Raw genomic sequence first — 25,168 nt, 5'->3', positions numbered from 1 at the left:
GCTTGCGTTGTGGCCGAAACGTCGTGAGAATTATTTTATTATGTTTTATTTTTATTATTTTATTATTTCCCTTCTACGTGACTTTACCGAAAGAACCAAGAAGATGAATCCCTGCAGTCACGAAAGCTTTACATCGAAATCAAACTTAGACTGTTTGTATATGCGGCGGAATTGAGCATTAAGGCTAAATGCTGTCTGGGAACTCTTCGTGCAATCCACATTGGACTGTGGAGAGAGCTGACACATCCACAAAAGATCTGGACAATGCTTCTGTTGTCTTCACAGCAATACCGATGATTATTATGATGGAGCTCCTCCGGGAGGCGATGGGATACGTTTATCGGGTCATGGGGGGTCAACCAAAAACAAAGATTCCACGTATAGCCTGAACAAACTTGTTTAGGCAAATGCTGTTAGCGATCACCGATGAAGGCCGGCAATGACACACGAGGGGGGTAGGGGGGCCAGCACCACGCCCGACCGCCTTTGTCTCCCCAGTGGCGATGTTTACACACAGCACCGGGTACAAATTTGAGGCTAAGTTGACTTTAGGGAAGCCCAGGACCGGTTCAAATATTCGTCACTGATGTTAGTGGCCGTGAGCGGGATTGGAACTCGGTCCGCCGAGTTCGTCGCGAAGCGATGCGCGTTCATCGCTCCACCGCCGCTCCAGACACACAGACACACACAGGAGACATTGTAATCCAATGAGCAGTGTGGACATCTGGCCACGGATTACAGCATTTTGGCTAACAATTATTTTTTTATTTTATAAAGTGCGCGGCTCACAAGGCTTTGGTCAGAGAGCCATGGCACCTGCTGCGAGAGATGATGCTATGAAAGCATATAATTATGGAAGGTATATTTATCCATAATACAGGTTAGGTCGCGTACATATAAATATTTCGTTAAACCGGCCACCACCCGACAAAGCCGATTAGTAAGGTTTGTCACGTTAACAGAACGTGCCATTTCGTTATCGTCACTAGTAGAGCACACCGGTGTGTTGGAGAGCAAAGCCACACCATTTATAATCGCTTACCTGCGTCTGGTAAAGCTTTACAATGTCTGAACAGGCATTTGTATTCGGGATATGTAGTAATGCTGTTGAGAATTACAAATAAAACATGCACGTTATCTACGAGTTCCTAAATTGCTTGATTCAACGTTTGTATAAGTTCTGCGACGTAGAGTCAGGAAATCTGGAAAAATCTCTGTCGACTACACAATCCTCCAGGTAAGAATAATGTAACATTGTTTAATAACAACAATAATTGCTTGATTCAACGTTTGTATAAGTTCTGCGACGTAGAGTCAGGAAATCTGGAAAAATCCCTGTCGACTACACAATCCTCCAGGTAAGAATAATGTAACATTGTTTAATAACAACAATAATTGATGATGCTCCTGCTGTTGAAGTTACGGATGATGCTTACGGTGGATGTGACTGTCGCTAATATTGCAGCAACTGTCGATGCATTTCTTTAGAAATGCTTTTTGTGTTTAGTTTGTTGTCTTTCCCCGCACCTCCGATTAGTACGGTTGGGTACGTACGGGCGCGAAAGAAGTTCACCATACATGATAATGGTAATGATAACAATACTACTGCTGTTAATGATTGATAATGCTGGCGCTACTACAAGTGATAATTGTTTTTTTACCCTTCTATCTGGCAACAAAACTGACACCTTTTTTTACAAGGAGTCATGTTTGCATAGACCACAATACCTGCAGTCATAATGTAAACAAAAAACATAACTCTGATAATGTATGCACTATCCTTGAAGTTGATTGGTCCACACCCGAGACAGCTTTCTTTAGAGCCTAGTCGCTCATGGTGTTGGACCAGATGACTCCTTGTAAAAAAGGTGTCAGTTTTGTTGCCAGATAGAAGGGTAAAAAACAATTATCATATTTTTTACTGGCAAATGAGGTTCCAATGGTGTAAATCTACTACAAGTGCGTCAGCTTCTGCAGCGGTTGTCGATGATGATGCTGTTACTGCTATGACTGCTCCAGTTTGTTTTAAATGCTGATGGTGATGTTGCTGGTGCTACCACTGTTGCTTCTACTGCTGCCAGTACCGGATTAAGCTAGTGTGGGGCCTGTAGCATATGTTATAAAGGGGCCCTAAAATGTAATAAAAACAAATATTAAAACACGTAATTGTTTTACTTGCATAGTAAAGTAATTGAATTTTTTCATTTGCTATACAGCCAGATAATACGACAAATCGATAACCTTAAACACCCAGTCGTTCATAAAAGTTGAAGGCAGTATAGTACTATAGTAATAGAGCAAGTGCAGAATCACTTGAACCAGAATTGGTAGCTTAAAAACATTTAGCGCGGGGCCCTTGAAAGTGCGGGGACCGTAGCTACATGTGTAGCTACTCATGCTACTAGGATAACCCGGCACTGACTGCTGCTGATGATAATAAAAATTGCGCTTCCGTGGCAAGCGCTAAGAGAAGTTATATAATTTTGAGAAGTTCAGTATGTAATGCTATATAAAATATAGTATTGGCATTTACTACACGACAATAAATTACCTGGCAACACGATTTAAGAAAGATAAGGTGATCTGATATTATTTTTTTAGTTAATAATCACACAATTGCAACATTAAATCTACACAGTGGATATCCTATGGATATACTGGGGCCTGTCAGGGCAATGTGGAATTTCCTCCACTGGCCCATGGCCATCAATTGAGATGAGCACGACTGCATGTTCGGTATGAACAAGTGAGACGTTTTGTCCTGATATGATTATATACACAGCATTAATGTTATTTCTTGATGATACTGATGATGATAATGCTGTTAATGATGCTTAAGCGCTGCATGGTTACGTAAAACAAATATTCACAGATAAATTCTGCTAGATCTCTTGGCAAAAAAAGTTTATATCTTATTATTGTTTACTCATTTTAGTGGCAAAGGTCACTCTTTCAAACGAGAACAATCCTCGCCTCCTGAGTTCCCAACCGGCTAAACAATTAAACTTGAATGTGCATGGGGCGATTCGTGGGGAATTTAACAATGGTGCTTATACTGGCCTTCGTCATATAGGAACGTGGGATATCTGCCACTTGCTCAGAACGAGCGCCGCCTCGATACTCATTTGAGCAGGAAATCACCTTTGTATGTACGTTGAACTTCTTTCGCACCGTATGTAGCCAACCGTGTTCATCAGAGGTGCAACCTTTGGCCTTGACTTTCAATCTAGAATTTTGGCGAACAGCGCCGCTTGACCGGGAGCTGCGGGAGATGTTAACGACCTCATCTGGTATACAGGAGGTCGTGGGTTCGATCTAGACCCTGACGCCTGTTGTATATTTGGAGTTTGCGTCTCTCTCTCATCATCACGGTGGCTAGGAGATGTTAACTACCTCGCCTGGTGTACAGGAGGTCGTGGGTTCGATCTTGACCCTGACGCCTGCTGCTGTATATTTGGAGTTTGCGTGTCTCTCTCTCCCCGTGGTGAGATGTTAACGACCTCATCTGGTATACAGGAGGTCGTGGGTTCGATCCCGACCCTGACTGCCTGTTGTATATTTGGAGCTTGCGTGTCTCTCTCTCCCCGTGGTGAGATGTTAACTACCTCATCTGGTATACAGGAGGTCGTGGGTTCGATCCCGACCCTGACGCCTGTTGTATAATTGGAGTTTGCGTGTCTCTCTCTCCCCGTGGTGAGATGTTAACGACCTCATCTGGTATACAGGAGGTCGTGGGTTCGATCCCGACCCTGACGCCTGTTGTATATTTGGAGTTTGCGTGATCTCCCCGTGCGGTCGGGTGGATTTTTCTTCGGGTTCTCCGGTTTTCCCCTCCACATTTAGAATCACCATGCGATTAGCGCATTTGGCCGCTGTACATTTCCACGCGACGATGAGAAACTTCGTTGAGCTATCATTTGTGGCAGGCGCCAGGTCGCTTCTTTTTTCTTTTGTAGTTTAGATGGAGTTGGGACGAACGAAGATGCCGCGGTGTGGAGCCAACGCGCTCCGCCAGGCCCTGCACCCCGTGCACGGTCTCGCCTGGACGGACGGGCGCCGCGTGATGCTCGCCTGCCTGACACTCCGCAGCGCCGACCCCGACAAGGGCGGGCGAACAGACACGGCAGGTGATTGTGACGACGACGATGATGATGACTCGGTTGCATTTGGTGGACGATGGTTGTTCATGATGAGAGCAGTACAGACGGTGATGATGAAAGTAGTATTGTATTGATGGACGATAAATTGCAATTCATGTTTTGGAAATCACATTTGTGGACGATGATGGTGAAGATAACGTTGGTGGATGATTTTTATAATGATGATAATGATGATAGCAGTATTGATGATAATGATGATTGTGACAAAGTTGAAGATGAAAGTAACTTCAGAATCAGAATATTTATTTTTACTGGAGGAATCCGATGAGCTATAAAGCTCTTTTTTCACATATGTCCAGTAGTGGCGGGTCAGGAAGTTACAATAAGAAACAATACAAAAACACTATAGTAGTACAAACTTTGATGAATGACATGAGATCAACATGATTTGGAAGTAGCATTCGTGAACGATAACAATGATGATCCTTGTCTATAAAGAAACACTTTACACAAACCCTGCAAATCCGGCCATCTCAAAGTGCGTAAACCATCATCACGCGAACTCTGGGTCATCCTCACCGCAGCAGCTGCGGCCTTTGGCTCAGCCATCGAACAGAAACGGCCACCGCATCGCGCACTTTCAGGAGTGCTTGCTTCTGCGGCCGTCTGGAACGTTCTCCCGATATTAGGAAGCCACTGGAGTTATCTACATTCAAATAATTTTGATTGAAAAACTAATTTCTTGAGAACTGCTTTTTGTGTTCAGTTTGTTGTCCTTCCCCCGCACCTCAGATTAGCACGGTTATCTACGTACGGTGCGAAAGAAGTTCAACATACATAACAACCTCAACGCCAGCCACAGAAATAAACAACGGCACCCTTCCTTTTTCGCAGTGGGAGTCGGAGCCTCGCCCACAACCGGACCGGTCCCGCCCGCCAGTACCACCGCTTGTTCGCTGCTTGACAACTCCATCATCGGCACGTTCGAGCACGTGCGGGACCTCTGCTGGGGCGCCTTCTGCTGCCCCGGCTCGGCGGCGCTGCTCGCCGTCCAGCACAAGCGCCACGCCACCGTGTGGCTCCTGCGCCACGTGGGCCAGCTCCCGTCGGACCCGGCGGCCAAAGGGCACGATCCTTGCGCGAACCTGCTCGTTTCGCAGACCTGCGAGGTGGCGGTGCACCAGCCCATCCTGCCCCAGGGCTGCGTGTGGCACCCGAACAGCGACGCGCTGGCCTTGCTCACCGGCGGCGAGGCGTGGCTGCTGCCCGCTGCCCGCCAGGGCAACTCGCGGATCCGCGTCCCCTTGCCGCACCACCAACACCACCAGCAGCAGCAGCACCAGCACCAGCTGCGCCATCCCTGCTGCTCGCAAGCCGTGCGGTGCGCAGCGTGGTGCGACGGTGGCAGGCGACTGGTTGTTGCCGCGGGTGCCTCCATCTTCTTGTACGAGTGGCACGAGGCGCGTCGGTCCCTGTCCCCGTCTGCCACCTGCCCCATATTCCACCTGGGAGGGTTCGCCTCTGCGGCGCTACCTGTGGGGGGATCGCTCCTGGCGGTGGCGTTGGAGGCGCCGGGGCTGGCGGCGGTGGCGGCAGCGCCAACTCCGTGGCCTCACAATAAAACGGCGGGCGAGCGACTGGCGAGCTCTCAAGTCTCCCTCGTACCCGCTGTCGAACCGGGAATTCAAGAGATGAGGGCGCTGCCGGGACACCCTAGGGTGAGAGATTCACGGCCGCGGCAATGGTTACTTCGACATGCATATAATAACGTAAGCGAATATTTCCCTTGATTTGTCATTTATGGCAATGTACGTGAAGAGGGATTGGTTGTCACGGTCGTTAGTACACTGCATTATGACCTCCACATGCCACCTGAGTTCGATTCCCAGCCATCGCTAACATCGTTGGCTAAATGACCAAGGTGAGATTTTTCAAATTTTTCCTGATCGACAGCTGTAACTGCCGATCAACTTTGGTGTTACACATTTATACGGCTGCTTGGATAGAGGCAGGTGGAATCAAGAAAATTGCCCCATTGTTTTAACTGCCGCACCAAAAGATTGGTTTGAACTGCTAACCTCTAGGATTGCAAACCATAGACCGCGAACCATTACCCCCGCGGTAGCATCCCGATGCTCGTGATTATGACAACGATAATATTGTGGTATCGGTATATATTTTTTACCTTTGAATCCATCCGGCCCATGCCTTGCAGCACCGCAGCTCGGCGGACTTGTGTCCACTGCGTGGAGTCCGCGAACTCTCCGGCCGCGGGGCCCCCGCCCTCCACCCTCCTGCTCGTGTCGTTCGACGGCAGCAGCCACGGCACGTGCGCCACCCGTCGCGTGCTCATGCCGGGCCTCGCCGTGCCAGACCTGGTCGCCTTCGAGCCTCGCTCGGCGACGCTGGCCCTTGCGTCCAACGCCGCGGGCCTCGTGTTGCTCTTCACGCTGGGACCTCTGGGCTCCGTCGTGGCCAGCGGCAGCGTTCGCCTGGCGTCGGAAGAGAAGGTCAAAGGTAGCGGCCCAAAATCGCGCGCGCGGTGCAGCGCCCTGCGCGATCCGGCCAAGCACCGATGAGATTTGGAGCGGACCGTACGACGTATGAACGACGCAATGCCTGATCCACAAGTACGAAGGAGACGTCACAGCGATACACTCCCCTGATCCTGACGTGGTTGCATGGCTTGAACACCTCAATGTGAAATTGTAAGTGGTTGTTCTGCATTTACATTAGCCATACGAAGGACGACTGATGACATTCATGTGAAGGGGTTAATTAACACTTTCCACTGATGTTAGCCGTGGTCAGGAATCTAACCCACTCGTGTTGATGGGTTCACCATCCAGTGTGCTAACCATTACGTCGACCGGGACGTCAACAGTGGCCATCCTATGGATAGACTCAGCCCAAACATGAGATTATGGAAGTTCTTCCACCACTGGCTCAGGGCTACGCGAAGAGGATATGAGCACCGCCTCAATGCTCGATTGAGCAGGAAAATCACGTTGAGAAATCTGAAAGCGATAAACTAAACTAATTTATCTTCTTGGTTCTTTCGGTAAAGTCACGTAGAAGGGAAATAATAAAATAATAAAACATAATATAATAATTCTCACGACGTTTCGGCTACAACGCAAGCAGCCGTCCTCAGGTGAAGAATGAAACACCACCAAACTTGGAGCGTAGCCGAAACGTCGTGAGAATTAATTTATTATGTTTTATTTTTATTATTTTATTATTTCCCTTCTACGTGACTTTACCGAAAGAACCAAGAAGATGAATCCCTGCAGTCACGGAAGCTTTAAATCGAAATTTAGAATAATTTAGTTTTGCCAGGAAAGGCCCACTGAGATATATTGCTCTTTTTTCAGAAGCGACATGGCCACAACAGATAGCCCAACGAAGTGGCTTATTTTTTTATTTAAAGCTTTCGTGACTGCAGGGATTCATATTTTTGTTTTTTTCGGTCACGTAGAAGGGAAATAATAAAATAATATAAATATAAAACAATAAAAATTTTCTCACGACGTTTCGACTGCAACACAAGCAATCATCATCAGGTGTGAAATCCACAGAAAGAAAATTTCTCTGTATTTCACACCTTTCCCTTCTACGTTACGTGACTTTACCGAAAGAACCAAGAATATGAAGTGGTATTTTTTCGATTTAAAGCTTTCGTGACTGCAGGGATTCATCTTCTTGGTTCTTTCGGTAAAGTCACGTAGAAGGGAAATAATAAAATAATACAAATAAAACATAATAAAATAATTCTCACGACGTTTCGGCCACACCGCAAGCAGCCGTCCTCAGGTGAAGAACAGGTCTGTCGGGAAGATGCTGCTTGCGTTGTGGCCGAAACGTCGTGAGAATTATTTTATTATGTTTTATTTTTATTATTTTATTATTTCCCTTCTACGTGACTTTACCGAAAGAACCAAGAAGATGAATATGAAGTGGCTTATTATGGAGAACTTTATACCAGACACATACTCTAAACGCATGATTCCACATGCGAAGCAAAAAACCGGAGGACCCGGAGAAAAATCCACGTGACCACGGAGAGAGAGACACGCAAACTCCAAATGTCCAGGCTTATCACACTCAGAAACACCGCCCTGCGCGTCACTGCACTCTGCGCTCTTCCAGGCGTGTGCTTCTTTGGCGACCGGACCCTGCTGCTGGCATCGGGCAGACTCTGCCAGGGAGACGCGCCTCTCGTGTTGTCGTCACCGCCATCATCGACGTCGTCACCGGAGCCGTTCTCATACACGAGCAAATACTCCCTGCGCATCCTCGCACGCGACCTCCCGACCCCGCGGGCAGCGGAGGACGAACGCAGCGCTTCCATCCAGAGCACCGTGTCCAGCTCAAGGTCCAGCCTTAACTACATGCAGGCACGTCAAGGTCCAGCGGCGGGAACTGTGGAGTGTCTGAGTGGTGTAATTGCACTGGGAGAGGTCCATAGGGTGGGATAGGCGGGGGCGGGGGAATTAAGATAATTTCATGGTTTGCACCAGGAGCTATGCCTAACATGCTACGCCATTGTTGAGGTAGATAGATGTATGGCCTTAATTTCCCATACATCAAAGTTGATATATTACAAAATATGACAATTAGAATTCAATCATTATCAATAGTTGTCACTCGCCAGCAATTATAACCTACCAATAAATTTCGATTTAAAGCTTTCGTGACTGCAGGGATTCATCTTCCTGGTTCTTTCGATAAAGTCACGTAGAAGGGAAATAATAGAATAAGAAAAAGAAAGAAAATTATTTTATTATTTTAAATTTGTATTATTTTATTATTTATCTTCTACGTGACTTTACCGAAAGAACCAAGAAGATGAACCTACCAATAGTTGTATTAAACATTATTGCTAGCTATGTAGGTCATGTCACACCCTCTCAAAAACACAAGCTTATCCTTTTAAAAGAGGATGTTTTAGCAAATTTCTGTTGATTTATCTTTGCTTTGCACTAATTTTGGTTTTTCTTGGCCTTCCCGCAATAACACATATTATGAAAGTTTACGATATCATACCGAAGGAATTTCAATGCGGAACTCACTTTATTCCCAGGATGCCGTACTTGTTGCGAATAGGACGTGTGAAACAAATATAGAGATGTACGTTGAATGGCAGATAAGTATTAGAGGCGTTGTGTCTGCTTGTTAATGTCATTACTTATTATCCACATCGACGCTTAACGATAATGACAAGTGATCTTTAATTTAACGTGTGAGGCTGTTCTAAATCATGGACATCACTGATCATTGCCAGCAGAGGCCACTCCGCAGTATGAACAGCCCCATGTTCCATCCACTGCTTGATGAAGACCTCACCACGCCCTGATTGATGGCCATGGTGGTTATTTGACCATCACCATGTTTGTGATCCATCAACCCTTGACCCCCAAAGCAACGGATCACAGTCGAAGTGAGTAACACAAGTGAATGGAGGAGGATAGCATACAGACGTGAGAGCATAGACGTTCAGTACAACAGCCGATGCTGTTGCCCATGCCCTTTGCATCCCTGCACGTAGCTCCACAGCCTATAACACCTGGGATATACAATCTTGACTTGAAGCTTTCGTGACTGCAGGAATTAATATTATTTTGGTCTTTCGGTAAAGCCACGTAGATAGGTTCAAAGAAAATAACAAAAATTCGACGTCGTAACTTTACCAAAAGACCCAAAGAATACCTGCATGGGATATTATTATATTTCACAGTTCTCTATGTTAAACCGCACGCGGTGTCTGTGTGTCCACTTAGCAGCCAATGTTGCAAAGCCTTTCGACTTAGAAAGAAGCCATGACGACTGTCCTCTTCAACGAATGTAACTCAGGAAAATCACGATGCTTTTTACGTGAACCATCCTGTGTTAAATGAGGCTGAACATAACACAACAACGGTGTGAATAAACAAAAGCGTCAATGGCCCGTACGGGGATCGAACCCGCGACCTTGGCGTTATTAGCACCACGCTCTAACCAGCTGAGCTAACCGGCCACATGCTCACAGTGCTGGAGTCGACGCGTGAATTATTTACTTTCATTACCCGACCTTCCGCATTCATGCTTGTCAAAGTATTTGTTTCACGTGCCATCAGCCCACACGTTCATCGTTGCCAGTGTACAATGTCGGCAGCATGAGTGCAATTCAAGCAAAACCATGGACCGGTTTCAACATTTCAGTGTCTCACCAGCATAGCCCAGGCTTGACCTGAACCAATGCTGGTGAACTGACGGATGTTTAGGGGCGAGGTAGGACACCTCTGTTAAGATACAAACTATTACAAGTTTCTCCAGATAACGGCCACCGACTTTTAAGCGCGTTTTTAGAAGCGACCTGGCCACAAATGACAGCTGAACAAAGTGGCTTATCACGTGGACATTTATAGCAGCCAAATACTGTACTTTAAATACATGTTTCTAAATGTGGAGTTAAAAACCGGTGGACCCGGAGAAAAATTCACGCGACCACAGAGAGAGAGACTCGCAAACTTTAAATATACAGCAGGCGTCAGGGTCGAAATCGAACCCACAACATCCTGTATACCAGCGAGGTAGTTAACATCTCGCCACCGACACAAATGACACACGATGTTATCCACTGTAATGTGGGTCTGGAGACTACATGCACTATATACACACGCAGTCCTTTATTGTAAATATACCTGTGGATCTCAGCAGTGGACGTCCTTTCTCTGGCATATTCATCTCATTTGTCTGCCATTCCATCATTCGTCTCGACCACCTGCCAACGTCGCTTCGAGCTGACCTGTCCTCCCCAAGCCCAATTTAATCATCAGACAATACGATGTCTCTATATTTAAATGTGTTCTCCAATCCACGTGTTCCTCCTCCTGCCTCAATGTATCTCTCTAATCGTTCTTCATGGGCTTATTCAGCTTTTGTTTTTATTTTCATGACCTTATCAAATTTAAACATGTGTTTGACCATACCCTCCAAGCAACGGATCACAGTCGAAGTGAGGAACAAACGTGAATGGAAGAGGGTAGCATACAGACGTGAAAGCATAGAGGTTCAGTCCAACAGCAGATGCTGTTGCCCATGCCCTTTGCATCCCTGCACATAGCTCCCCAGCCTATACTACCTGGGATATTATTAGATTGAACTATTCTCTATGTTAAACCGCACGTGGTGTCTGTGTGTCCGCTTAGCAGCCTATGTTGCAAAACCTTTCGGTTTAGAAAGAAGCCATGACGACTGTCCTCTTCAAGGAATGTAATTCAAGAAAATCACGATACTTTTTACGTGAACCATACTGTGATAAATGAGGCTGAACATAACTAAACGAAACACAACAACGGTGTGAATAAACAAAAGCGTCAATGGCCCGTACGGGGATCGAACCCGCGACCTTGGCGTTATTAGCACCACGCTCTAACCAGCTGAGCTAACCGGCCACATATTCACAGCCTTTGAGTCGACGCGTGATAAGTCTACTTTCTATACCCGTATTTCTGCATTCACGCCTTCAAAGTATTTGTTTCACGTGCCATGAGCCACATGGACCTCTCTGCCAGTGTACAATGTCGGCAGCATGAGTGCAATGCAATAAAAACTCTGGACCAGTTTCCACATTTCAGTGTCTCACCAGCAGAGCCCAGGCTTGACCTGAACCAATGCTGGTGAACTGCCGGATCTTCTTGGTTCTTTCGGTAAAGTCACGTAGAAGGGAAATAATAATATCATAAAAATAAAACAATAAAATTATCACGACGTTTCGGCCACAACACAAGCAGCCGTCCTCAGGTGCAGACAGAGCTGTCTAAAAGACAGCGCTCCAATGAACACTGCTAAGCTTGGCAGCGTATTATAAGCTGGGTGGGAGGAGAAGAGCGCTTTGACAAAGCTGTGTTAATGTGAGAGATTAGCATGATGTTAAAGTTAGAAATTAGCATGTAACTGGGAGATTAGCATGATGTTAATATGAGGAATTAGCATGTAACTGGTCACGGAAGTGGCTATGTTAAAGTCAGAGTTTACATATCAACAGAGGCATTTAGTATATTGACGCTAAAGGACTGCAACCACCCACTATCATCCAGTTCTTGGTTGCAGTCCGTCCGTCGTGCATCCAAAAATGGGAGGGGTGGGGCTGGGTGGAGAGGGGAAGGTGGGGAGGGGCTGGGTGGGGAGGGGAGGGTGAATAGGGGCTGGGTGGGAGAGGTGGGGCTGGGTGGGGAGGGGCTGGTCACCCCATGGTGCCCTTATAAAACTCAACATTTAACCTACTCACGCCGGCTTGTGCCCACCCTCACAGTCGGCCATATTTGCGGAATACACCACGCCGCCGTTGACCCTGGCCATTGACCGAGCAACCCAACGTTCCTAGAAGCTCCCTCCGCAGGAATGTGTTTCAAGAAAATCAAGATGCTTTTTACGTGAAGCATACTGTGATGAAGTCGGCTGGACATTTCTGAAAAAAACACAACAACAATGGTGTGGATTAACAAAAGCGTCAATGGCCCGTACGGGGATCGAACCCGCGACCTTGGCGTTATTAGCACCACGCTCTAACCAGCTGAGCTAACCGGCCACATGCTCACAGTGTTGGAGTCGACACGTGATATATCTGCTTTCATTACCCGTCCTTCCGCATTCATCAAAATGCGCAACTTTAAATAAACGTTTGATTAATTTTCATTATTAACTATTTTATTATTTAAATTGACTAAGGTCACTTTTTATTTATTCCATGAAGAAGCATTTTGCTTCTCCATCGGAGAATGGAGAAGCATACATTTTGAATTTTTTTTTTATAATTGTTATAAAACATTTTAATTTTAATTATTCTACCAGGGCTTTTCATTCTGTGGAATGAATGTGTGATTGTTATAACTGTACACTTCATTTTGCTTCGTTCTACTACAAAGTTTCAAGTATTTTTAAAAAAGTTATTATTACTTTTAATATTTTATAATTATAAGATAATTTCAATATAATATTCTGAACATCTGCAGTTTTAGTTAGACGTTTAATATTTTCAAGTGAATTTTATGCTACATTTCAGCTTTCCACCGCCTCCTTTTTAATACGTGTTTTCTCCTACAACATCAGAGTGCAGCGCCACATTAAATACGCACTACAATGACAATAGTTTAAAGTGATTTTAAGCATGTTTTATTTTCAAAATGGAAATATGGTTTGGGGGGGGGGCAGAGCTTTGTGACATCATATTTGAGGGGGGTCTGATTTTTTGTGACGCCGTGTGACGAGAGGGGGATGGGGGGGTCAAAACTAGGCCAAAATCGCGTGACGTTATTTATGGACGGCCCCACATTTATAGCAGCCAAATACTGTACTCTAAAGACATGTTTCTAAATGTGGAGGGAGAAACCGGAGGACCCGGAGAAAAATCCACGCGACCACAGAGAGAGAGACACGCCAACTCCGAATATACAGCAGGCGTCAGGGTCGGAATCGAACCCACAACCTCCTGTATACCAGGCGAGATAATTAACATCCCGCCAACGACACAAAATGAAATGTTGTAAATTCCCGTTTGTGTGCATTATCTCCACCGTATTGCTTTCATATATTGTATTTCTTCTGCGGTCATTCCCTGACCAAAGTGTTGATCTCACGTACCGATGGTGCCTCGTGATATTTTGCATGGGAGGTGCATAATCGAATGAATTCCGATTTTTTTTTTCCTGATGATTACACTGGTCAACAAAAAAAATACATTTCTTTTTATGGCCTGGGCTTTTGCAGCTGTTTAGACTAATTTCAGGGTGCTGATTCCAAATCTGATCTCAGATTTGCTCTACCACATCTCATTTTAATGCTATCGGCATACCCAATTTTCATTGATTTTACCCGAAGTTAACTCTGTCACTTATGATTGCAAGTTGTTGCGAGTCAGTGACTGCTTTAGTGTTAAAATATGGTGCTGTATTTTTAGGATAGTGTGTTTATAATATAATTTTATGTAGATATCAACATTTATTTAATATTTTTCTTCCACAGTTTTTTATTGAAAATGCAATATTTGATATCTCAAAAACCTGATGTGATGGACAAAAACTGATGCCAGATTTGGAATCAGCACCCCAAAGTTATTAAAACCGTTGGAATACCTTATGCCAGAAAAAGTGTGTTGACCAGTGTTATTGTTACTGCCGGCGGCGCCAATGATGACGACGCTCATGAACTTGTCCCGTAATCCAGGTGAACGCGGACAGCAAAGGTGAAGATGACATCTGTGCACCGCTGGTCGTCGAGTGCGAGGCCGGACCCCCGACCCTGGGAGACTCGGAGGCAACTCTGCCACGTGGCAATCGCTCAGCGAGGGCAGAGGAATGGCAAGGGCATGGCCAAGAGCATGCCACCTCGCAGACATACTTCACCAGACTCCTCGTGAACGGCGAGCACCCCAGCGGGAGTGCGTGATCCAACCTCCATCCACACCCGAGTTTCTGATTTTTGCGAGTTGATTACTCTCGTGGTATCGTTATTATTCGTCGTATTATTAAAAACAGTCAACTAAAATGCGTAGCATTTCGCGGTTGTGCTGTACAGCTCTCCGATGTGTTTTTCGGGTTACGCCGCGTGTCCTTCGGCACGGTGTCCGACGTTTCTCTCCACGCTCTGTGGGAGCATCCTCCGGATGTGCATTGAAGCCACGTGCCAAAGTCTAACTCGCGGTTAATACTCGGCTTGTGTTTTTGCTTGCATACACAATCACGCACGCATGCATATCCACACACACAAAACAACAGACCTCGAATTGTCAGGCAAGTTAATGACGAGCCCACGACCGCTCGGCTCACATCCCAGGCTTCACCACGACTCCAGCGATCACCTGGGATCCCACGGGGATGTGCGCACGGGACCCGCCTCTGAGTGCGACCGCGCCGGTCCCACCTTCTCCCCGCTCCTGCGCAGCTCCGTGTGCGACAGCCTCAACAGCCTCTTCGTGCAGCTGCGGCAGAACGTGCAGCGCCTCAATTCGGACGTCGCCGAGGTCACCGTGCACCTCGCCGATCGGCCCAAGGTGCCGACGTCGCCCATCTCGACCGCGGCACCCCTGACGACACCACGTTGTCCTCATCACCACCGGACGACGCAGCAGCAGCAGCCTCGAGTTCGTGCGAGCGCCGTTGTTCGCAACTCGCCTCCGGGCTGCGCGGCGAAGAGAGTGGACGATGCGAGGGGAAGCGGTGCTGATGGGTCACCTCGGAGCGGGGTGCGGGCCGCGCAGGTGGCACGGCTGGTGGACGAGAGGAACGTGACGGTCCCCGTGGACGCGCGCGCCGAGTGGGTGCGCGTCACCTGCCAGGTGGCTGGACGCGCGTTTTGCTCGCGACCCAGGGAGTGTAGTGGCGTACAAGGCCACGCAGCGATAGGGGAGCCAATGGGGGGGGGGGTGGCACGTGCCCCCCCCCAATGATCCGATCGAAATGCCTAAGTTCGATCGGACCATTGGAGTTTATCAGTAATAAATCGGCATTTTGCGGCCCCCACTGCCACTGTGTAGCATATTATTACGTGCCAGGGACTCTATGAGATGATAGGGCAATAGTCCATAATTGGAAATAAGTAACGGCAAAGCAGTTATAAGTGACTCAGAATTGTGCGCAGTTGCGTACAGAGTACACGACTTCCCTGAAGGCATTCACCTTCAGCGAGCGCGATGCCGATCACACAACGCGGTTCGAATTCGACTCTCGATCGATGGCTGCGTCATCGCCGCACACGCGTCGAATAAAAAGCAAGGGACAAGTCCTTACTTACTAACAACTCCTCTATCATTTTTCATTGCTGGAGGGGTTGCCCCCCTATTTGAAAATCCTGGCTCCGCTATTGAGCTGGGGAACGATTTCTAAAACTAAACTCGTTTATTTTACCCGGTTAAGGCCCACTGAGCTACTAGTTCTTGTTCAGAAGCGACCTGGCCAACAAATGATGGCGTGGGACTTTATAGAAGCCAAATACTCGCACGGTGACTCTAAACGTGGAGGGGGAAACCGGGGGACTTGGAGATCACCGGGAGAGAGACACCCAAACATACAGCAAGCGTCAGGGTCGGGATCGGGATCGAACCCACGACCTCCTGCATACCAGGCAAGGTAGATAATATCTCACGAGCGTGGCGCCCCATACTTTTGGCCACACTTTAACAAAGACAGCCTTAACAGGCTTTATGGGCAAGTGCTGTTAGCGAGCACCTATGAAGGCCGGCACATTACACGAGGGGGTGGGTGGCCAGCACACTCTCGATGGCTTTATCTTCCCAGTGGCGATGTTAACACACTGCGACAGGTACTCATTTGAGGCGTAGTCGGTTCAGATAATCGTCACTGGTGTTGGCCTTGAACAGGAATCGAACTCGGGTTGCCGGGTTCGTCGAGCTAACCACTGCGCCACCGCTCCGCGCTCTCACGCGCGTGCGCACTCCAGATTCCTGTCACTTATGTCATTGGGAGGGGCCAAGCGGTCAGTAACAAACAACACGACTGAAGAGTAAATTAATTGAAGGAGTTAACACATTGTCCTGCGGAGGGAGCTGGTAGGAACGTTGGGTTGCTCCGTCAATGGCCAGGGTCAACGGCGGCGTGGTGTATTCCGCAAATATCCCCGACTGTGAGGGCGGGCACAAGCCGGCGTGAGTAGGTTAAACGTTGAGTTTTATAAGGGCACCACGGGGTGACCAGCCCCTCCCCACTCACCCAGCCCCACCCCTCCCACCCCCCACCCAGTCCCTCCCCACCCTCCCCACCCAGCCCCTCCCCACCCTCCCCACCCAGCCCCACCCTCTCCACTCAGCCCCTCCCCACCCTTCCCTCTCCACCCAGCCTCACCCCTCCCATTTTTGGATGCACGACGGGCGGACGGACACAATAATCCCCTGTGGGCTGGTGTAACCAGGAGGTTCCTACCAGTAATAGGATTCTTGAATTGACCAAGGTTGTAAGAACTATAGAAAAGAGACGGTGGGAGGGAATGTCAAAGTCGAGCAGTGCGAGTTTATTTGATTTGGTGCACGGATTATTGAGTTGAGCAAGTTTCACGGCTAGGACAGAGACAGCAAGGGAAGTGATGTGACATGGAGTGTGGTGACGCAAACCCGTCAGTGTCTGGTATACCGAGTCGTTAACGTGGGTGGACGAATCAATGAGTGATGTTCGTGGGAACAGTAACCATGGTAGCAGCGATAGAAGAGTGATAAGGGGGCGACTGACCCCTGGAGTAGATTACTGGATCATCGGTTACCCTGATTGCCGTACGTTGAATCTGCGTGCGTGCAGGGCGGATCGGATGGGAACGAGACGGGAATTTTTCTCCTCGCTGGAGGACGCCTGCATCTCGGCGTGGTCAAGGAAGTGTTCGCGCTGCGTGTCGTCGAGATTCAAGCTGGTGGGTACCACAGGACACCGACGTTCCCATACAGACACAGAGATAAAGATCCCCCGTGTAGCCTGTAACAGACTGTTGGGGCAAGTGCTGTTAGCGAGCACCTATGAAGGCCGGCACGGCACGCGAGCGGGTGGGTGGTAGGGCTGAACGATTTGGGGAAAAAATCTAATTGCGATTTGATTTGCGATGACATTTTTTAAAAGTCAAGCTTCAGTTCAATATTCACTGTGTAATAGATTTAAAATATGTGATGGAGCATTACCAAATGATACCATCAAAATATGAACTGCTCTATATATTCTAATGCAAGGATGAGAACTTAAACGATATGAATTGCTTCCAACATGTATTTATTAAAATGTTTTAATTGAAATAGAACGATCAAACATAGAACAATTGTTAAGTTAAATAAATAAAAGTATAATAATAAAATAATTAAACAATTCCAATAAGAAAGTAAGAGGACTTTTCAAATCGAAAAAAATTGCAGCCTTTGCGATTTGCTAATCGCATTGTTTCAAATTCCGATTTGAAATCGATTAATCGTTCAGCCCGAGTGGGTGGTCAGCTCTACGCCCGGCCGCATTTGGAGATAAGATTGCCATCCCTGAGGTACAATACAAATTGTGACCTATCATGGAAAGATGAATATTCGCCGAGGAGAGAACTACGTGTGCATAACACAACTGACAAAAACACGTGACTTTTAATGCCCTCTAACCCGCGACCACGATTAGCCCGGTTGACTACGTACGGCGAGAAAGAGTTTCAACATAGGTAATACATAAAATGTAGACTGAATGGCGATTCCTCATGAACTGGTTACGCAAGTCTCTTTTCCACGAGGCGATCTTAATATGCTCTTATCTGATTAAGCACAGGACGGGGGAATTACCGTCATTCGACTGTACATTCGGTCAACGGTATGTGGAAGCCGCCTGTAATCAATGCGAAATCTCTAGGTAACGAGATTAACCTCGAAATCGTTACAGTTCACGCATTCTGCATACGTGGGTGTAGAAGCGATACGAAATAACCGATGGGAATAACTCAACAATGTCTCCAGTCGCTGGGTCTGGTTGTGAGGAATGTGTGTTAAAGTTACCGGTCACCTACCACGATGTTAAATGGCGCGTTAAACACGTGCACACTCGACCATTTGATTTGTTCGGCTCTACGAGGTGGTGGAGGGTATTAACGACACAAATCTGGCCGGAATGTTTCCGTGTCCTAACGAGAAAAAAAAAGATTGTGAATAATAACATTGGGCGCCCAAAAACCTGCGTGTTGACGACACAAATCTGGCCGGAATGTTTCCGTGTCCTAACGAGAAAAAAAAATATTGTGAATAATAACATTGGCCGCCCAAAAACCTGCGTGTTCACATACATATATGTTTCTGTTATAATATACAGTGACTAGCTGTACTACCCGGCTTCGCCCGGGACTTGTATCCACCACGGCCGGCCGCCTTTGTCTCCCCAGTGGCGATGTTAATACGCCACACCAGTTACTCGTTTTGCGGCTGAGTCCCTCCCTCACCACTCTCCCTCCCTCACCACTGTCCCTCCCTCACCACTCTCCCTCCCTCACCACTCTCCCTCCCTCACCACTCACGCACGGCCGCCTTTGTCTCCCCAGTGGCGATGTTAATACGCCACACCAGTTACTCGTTTGAGGCTGAGTCGACCTAGGGGAGTTTCAAATAATCGTCACCGGTGGTGGCCGTGAGCGGGAATGGAACTCGGTTCGCCGGGTTTGTAGCGCAGCGTAGCGTTAACCACTACACCCACCGCTCCTCACACACCACACACGCACAGACACACACACAGACACACACACAGACACACGCAGACACACACAGACAGACACACACACAGACACACAGACAGCACGCTAACCACTACACTACCGCTCCCCACACACCACACACGCACACACACAGACACACACACACAGACACACACACAGACACAGACAGCACGCTAAGCACTACACTACCGTTCCCCCTACACAACACACGCGCGCGCGTCCATTGGTACACATACACGCGCTTGCTGCAGACACACACGACTGTCAGGGTGCGTACGGCAGTAAACGACTGAAAAAAGAAAGCGGCAATGCTGCGCGAGGAACGCCTTAGACCTGCAACACATTTGTGTAATGCGAGCGTAAACACACAAACACATACAAACACATACACACATACATACACACACATACACACAAACACATACACACACATACATACACACAGACATACACATACACACAAACACACACATACATACACACAAAAACATAGACAATACACACATAGAGGGGAAGTAATAAAATAATAAAAAATAATAAAAATAAAACATAATAAAATTATTCAGACTCTGTCGCCTCGACGGACCTGGTTTTCACCTGAGGACGGCTGCTTGCGTTGTGGCCGAAACGTCGTGAGAATAATTTTATTATGTTTTATTTGTATTATTTTTTATTATTTAATTACTTCCCCTCTACGTGACTTTACCGAAAGAACCAAGAAGATGAATCCCTGCAGTCACGAAAGCTTTAAATCAAAAATACACACATACATGCAGACACACAGACAGACACATAACACACATACATACACGCAGATACATACACAGAAACACATACACACAATACATAGACACACACATACATACACACAAACACATCCACAGAGGTACATACACACATACATACAGACACGCAGACATACACATAAACACATAGAAAAAAACCCACATACATACACACACACATACATACACACAAACACATACACACACACATGCATACAGACACACAGACATACACATAAACACATACACATGACCCGGCTTCGCCCGGGACTTGGATCCAGCACGCCCGGCCGCCTTTGTCTCCCCAGTGGCGATGTTAATACGCCACACCAGTTACTCGTTTTGAGGCTGAGTCCCTCCCTCGCCACTCTGCCTCCCTCACTACTCTGTAGAGGACGTGAAATTTGTATGAATTTACCTCAGAGTGGCGTGGTGGGTGTCGAGGCCTAGCACCGTGCAGAGCCTCCCGCCTCGCCTGATTTTCCCACCCGGCGAACGCTGGGTACGGGTGGCGTTCCTTCCCCCCGCCCCTAGCGCTCCAACAATACTGTGTAATGGCTATTATTTAATTAAATACGGAGCTTATGAAAGTGGCGAAGGCGTGGCTAGCCGTTGGCAGGGGCAACCGCCGTCCAATGAAACTGCAGCCCTTGGCGAAGGCGTGTCTAGCCGTTGCCAGGTCCAATGAAAGCGGCGAAGGCGTGGCTAGCCGTTGCCAGGGGCAACCGCCGTCCAATGAAAGTGCGTATGGGCCAAAGTCCACACACACACACACAGACAGACAGACATGAACGATTTTATATATATAGATGGCTTTTTTGTGTGTGCAGTCATTGGTGAGCGGGCTGAGACCATGAACTTAATAGACTTGAGAATCTGGTACTGGTAGGAACCTCTTGGTTACACCAGCCCACAGGGGATTATTGTGTCCGTCCGTTTGTCGTGCAGGGAGGGGCTGGGTGGGGAGGGAGGGGCTGGGTGGGGAGGGTGGGGAGGGGCTGGGTGGGGAGGGTGGGGAGGGGCTGGGTGGGGAGGGAGGGTGGGGAGGGGCTGGGTGGGGAGGGGCTGGTCACCCCGTGGTGCCCTTATAAAACCAAACGTTTAACCTACTCAAGCCGGCTTGTGCCCGCCCTCACAGTCGGGCAAATTTGCGGAATCCACCACGCCGCCGTTGACCCTGGCCATTGACCGAGCAACGCAACGTTCCTACCAGCTCCCTCCGCAGGAATGTGTTTTAATCATAGGCGGCTGCCTGGATGCAAACCTAGCAAACCTCAGAGTGCCGGTTCCAACACTGATCCGTGACAAGAACAGGGTCTCACCACTGACTGCAGCCGCCTTAACACAGCGACTCTCGCGGACCGAATTAGCGGCCGGCTTGACGCGTAAAGATTCGAGCTGTGAACATGGGGAAGACGGCGCTCATACCCAGGCAGGGATGTGCCATGCACGGTGCACAAGGCGAGTCCTGCGAACAGAAATCGACAGCCGGTCCCGTGGTGGCTATGCACGCCTGTAATCCAGCACGGTGGGAGGCGAGGAACGATGGATCGAATGACAAATGTTGCGAAACTCCCTTCCCGTGGGGTATCGAGGAAGTGCCATAACCTGGCTTGCCAGCGGAATGCAGTCCAGCAGAGTGTGTGGACTGATTGCCTCCTCGCATGCGTGCGCCTCCAGGTGATCTGGTTTACTCCCACATGTATAATAAACAACATCTTAATATTCTTAGGTTTTTTCGGTAAAGTCACGTAGGTAAAAAATTAAAATTAATAAAAGTAAAATAAAATAAAAATCACGACGTTTCGGAGGCAACACAAGCTTCCGTCTTCAGGTGGAACCGTCACAGCCCGACAGCTGTATCAAGTAAATGAGAGATTACAGGAGATACCACTCCGTATATATAATGATTGAGGGGGGGGAAGGGCCAGGAATGGCCCACTTTTTATTTTACTTTTATTAATTTAAATTTTTTACCTACGTGACTTTACCGAAAAAAACCTAAGAATATGAATCCTTGCAGTCACGAAAGCTTCAAATCTAGAACATCTTAATACATTGAGAACTGCAGAGCGACTGTTGGTGGGGCCGGCTCACAGCCTGGCTCCAGCCTTTGAGCTCGTGTCTCTGGTTCCTTCAGCGATTGTGAGATGCAATTTTCATGCACGACGACGCTATAAAAAAAATGCCAGATTATTTTTCCGTTAAGATGTCGGCTCAGCCGCGGCAGCATCCCGGGGCAAGATCCCAAACAACCCCCTAAGCCGATAAGCACTGTAATTCTGGCGCTGTCTCAGAAATTAGACCATCCAGTTCTCTGTATGCAAAAGAGGCTGTCATGGGACTTTGTTAACGCGTAATCCCGTACAGGCAGCTGGAGGACGTAAGTGGCTCGGGGTAAATGGGGGTACCCCCACCTTGAGAGACCCCCATTAAATTTCGATTTAAAGCTTTCGTGACTGCAGGGATTCATCTTCTTGGTTATTTCGGTAAAGTCACGTAGAAGGGAAGTAATAATAAACGTCGTGAGAATTTTTTTATTATGTTTTATTTTTATTATTTTATTATTTCCCTTCTACGTGACTTTATCGAAAGAACCAAGAAGATAGAACCCCATTAATTTGGTATTTTATTGACACTCACAAAAGAAAATGCATTGAATGATTTAAAAAAAATATATTAATTTTTATTTAGACTAGGAGGAATCCGATGCGATATGAAGCTGTTTTTCATAGATATCCAGTATGGACGGGTCAGCAACAGTCACTTCATCTAGGGCCCTATTTAAAAACGATTGGAAATTTGGGACTATCTTGACCAGTTTCTAGATCCGCCTCTGCGTTGCTGTCAGGGAAAAATGCATTTTAGTGCAAGTTTTAGGCAAATTTTTTAATAATTTGGCCAGTTTTCTGCAGTCGCCGAAAAGCAGAAACATTGTAGACGAAATCTTGATTTGAAGCTTTCGTGACTGCAGTAATCCATACTCTTTGGTTCTTTCGCTAAAGTCATGTAGATAAAAAAATATTAATAGATCACGACGTTTCGATCGCAACACAAGCGACCTCACAACCTCTCTAAATTCCACAAAATGTCACATGGTAGATAAAAGGGCCAAACGCATTTCATCCACTTTTACTGGTTACTATCAAAAGTTGTGGCATGGAGGTGGAGGAGTAGGGCGACACCTGAATGTCATTGAATGGCAATAATGAAAGTTATACAACTTTCATTATTGCTAATCTCAAAGCACTGTACATCACAGATAAAAAAAATGTGTTTGTCATAAAAATACTGACCAGTAAAACCCCCATCACGATACAGTTAGACCAACAAAAAAAACATAGGCAACTATCGGTGTATCCCACGGAAGCTACTATAAAAACTGTCAAACATATGTAGTGACATAGAATGGGTCACTACGGTGCCGAGCGTCAGTTACTGACAGACAACTGGGAGTGTAGTAGCCCTCTGTGCCAGAAGGGCATGCGATGTCAGGGAACGGGTCTCTAGGGGGCGTAGTTCTGGTGGCTGGCAACGAGGGGGAACCTGAGGACGTAGCAGCCCGGTTGGCTGGCAAGGGCACGTGATAGGCCAGGGGAAGGACGTGGGCCAAAGGTGACAAAAGGGACACGTGGGGTATGGTCCAGAACCTTCTGGTAGGTTCCAGAAGGGGGCGTGGCCGAGGGTGGAGCCAGCCACGCTGGGGGCATAAAAGGGAGGTCCCAAGGCTGGGTTGGGGCTGTCTGCTGTAGTGGAGTCCTCCGTGCTGCGTCTTCGGTATTCATGCTCGGCATAGTGGGTCAGGCAGTGTGGCGACTGTCCTGAGCCGGTTTATGTAGTCATCCAGTTGTGGTCCATAGAATAAACGTGTTGTCCACTGAGTTAGTGTGTGTGTCTCTCAGTGAACCCACCACACATATATACGGCACGATCTCCATGAAATATATTGCAATCAGCAAGAAAAAGCTATTGAAGAATGCCTCATTTGCTGGGATCGCTTGGCACCACCGCGATAGTGCCTCCACTATTCGGTGTGCATGGTTAAAACAAAATGTATTCATTCATCACGCACAGTCGGCGCCCAACGCGTGACCTCTTGCGACAGCATTTGCGTAAACCGCTCTTGCTGCCATGCACCGGCGTCTCGAGTGATTTGTTTGATCCACGGAACACGCATACATTTGATGTGTACCCTATGGTGAATCAATGCATCAGTAACTCAACAAACCCCGTTGAATTTGCGTGTGGAACTCTGCTCCCCCCTTGCTGCGCATTCAACAGGCGAGACGTGGATGATCATCGGTGGGGATGAGGACAATTTGATCCCGCTGACCTTTGACCCGGGTGCAGAGGTTGTGGTGCGGGAGGGCAGGAGACGGGTCTGGCACGGGACGGTCACGGCACGCAACGCAGATGACGCGAGCTCCGAGGCGTAAGAAGGAACGCCTGAACCGGGCTACGAAGAATCCAGGACATGGGAAGCAGAAGACGACCACGAATGTGGGGAAAACTACACGTGAAAGCATTGTCTTGAGTGGTGTCTTGGAAAGCCAGGGCAGGTGGCAACCCTCGCCTGTGTATGCACCATCATTGTCACAGGGTAATCCTTTGCCACATTGGATCACCTATAACAATAAACACATGGCCATAGCCACAGCACTTAAAATGTAGGTTTTCGTAGCCATCATGATCCATGTTATTTGGGTTAAACTCCATCCTTAAATTCCGAGTTCACTACCCGATGAAGCTCGAATCAGTTTGAATCAAACATCGTCGTACGGTAAGTCTGGAGCCACCAGTGGAGCTTTATTGATAAGAATAATTTTCTCAATGCATTGCCACGTATTAATATCTTTGTAGACGTGACAATTGTCAGGTAGTAGACACGAATTTCGGCAAACACAATTACTACGTGGTGTCTCACTGTAAAAACAAATATGGATCAACATTGGTAACCCAGTGGTCCGCGTTTGCCTATACTTTGTAGCTGCACTTATTGCAGCATCGTCGCAAAATTACGAATAGCTACACAGCGCTTCTTGCTTTCAATTGTATAAATTATTCCTGTTACATGGC

At 47.5% G+C, this 25,168-nt stretch overlaps 2 protein-coding genes and 3 non-coding genes across 5 annotated transcripts; 2 read left to right on the top strand and 3 right to left on the bottom strand.

Annotated features, from left to right (window-relative positions):
* Positions 1 to 1,272: 1,272 nt before the first annotated feature.
* LOC133352922 (WD repeat and coiled-coil-containing protein-like) lies at positions 1,273 to 14,528 on the top strand. Its single transcript, XM_061568927.1, has 6 exons — positions 1,273 to 1,358; positions 3,957 to 4,127; positions 4,995 to 5,838; positions 6,316 to 6,617; positions 8,250 to 8,497; positions 14,307 to 14,528. The coding sequence occupies exons 2-6, from the start codon at positions 3,962 to 3,964 to the stop codon at positions 14,526 to 14,528; spliced, it is 1,782 nt and encodes a 593-aa protein (XP_061424911.1). The 5' UTR covers positions 1,273 to 1,358; positions 3,957 to 3,961.
* On the bottom strand, positions 10,043 to 10,116 carry TRNAI-AAU (transfer RNA isoleucine (anticodon AAU)). Its single transcript has one exon. It is a non-coding gene; the product is annotated as a tRNA-Ile (tRNA).
* Positions 11,463 to 11,536, bottom strand: TRNAI-AAU (transfer RNA isoleucine (anticodon AAU)). The gene has a single exon. It is a non-coding gene; the product is annotated as a tRNA-Ile (tRNA).
* Positions 12,599 to 12,672, bottom strand: TRNAI-AAU (transfer RNA isoleucine (anticodon AAU)). Its single transcript has one exon. It is a non-coding gene; the product is annotated as a tRNA-Ile (tRNA).
* Positions 14,529 to 14,869: 341 nt separating the features above from the next.
* Positions 14,870 to 25,093, top strand: LOC133352900 (WD repeat and coiled-coil-containing protein-like). Its single transcript, XM_061568901.1, has 3 exons — positions 14,870 to 15,417; positions 17,387 to 17,495; positions 24,374 to 25,093. The coding sequence occupies exons 1-3, from the start codon at positions 14,881 to 14,883 to the stop codon at positions 24,526 to 24,528; spliced, it is 801 nt and encodes a 266-aa protein (XP_061424885.1). The 5' UTR covers positions 14,870 to 14,880; the 3' UTR covers positions 24,529 to 25,093.
* Positions 25,094 to 25,168: the final 75 nt, after the last annotated feature.

Source organism: Lethenteron reissneri, chromosome 42, assembly GCF_015708825.2.
Source record: "Lethenteron reissneri isolate LAM-NWPU_2019-01 chromosome 42, ASM1570882v1, whole genome shotgun sequence".
NCBI lineage: Eukaryota > Metazoa > Chordata > Hyperoartia > Petromyzontiformes > Petromyzontidae > Lethenteron > Lethenteron reissneri.
This window is presented reverse-complemented; position numbering and strand designations above follow the sequence as displayed.

Excerpts from the sequence above, each read along its gene's own strand:
- LOC133352900 (XM_061568901.1), top strand. The coding sequence starts at position 14,881 with ATGACGAGCCCACGACCGCTCGGCTCACATCCCAGGCTTCACCACGAC. Across the intron at positions 15,418-17,386 it reads GGGTGCGCGTCACCTGCCAG|GGCGGATCGGATGGGAACGA; the intron begins GTGGCTGGACGC and ends GCGTGCGTGCAG. Across the intron at positions 17,496-24,373 it reads TGTCGTCGAGATTCAAGCTG|GCGAGACGTGGATGATCATC; the intron begins GTGGGTACCACA and ends CGCATTCAACAG.
- LOC133352922 (XM_061568927.1), top strand. The coding sequence starts at position 3,962 with ATGGAGTTGGGACGAACGAAGATGCCGCGGTGTGGAGCCAACGCGCTC. Across the intron at positions 4,128-4,994 it reads CGGGCGAACAGACACGGCAG|TGGGAGTCGGAGCCTCGCCC; the intron begins GTGATTGTGACG and ends CCTTTTTCGCAG. Across the intron at positions 8,498-14,306 it reads CCAGCCTTAACTACATGCAG|GTGAACGCGGACAGCAAAGG; the intron begins GCACGTCAAGGT and ends CCCGTAATCCAG.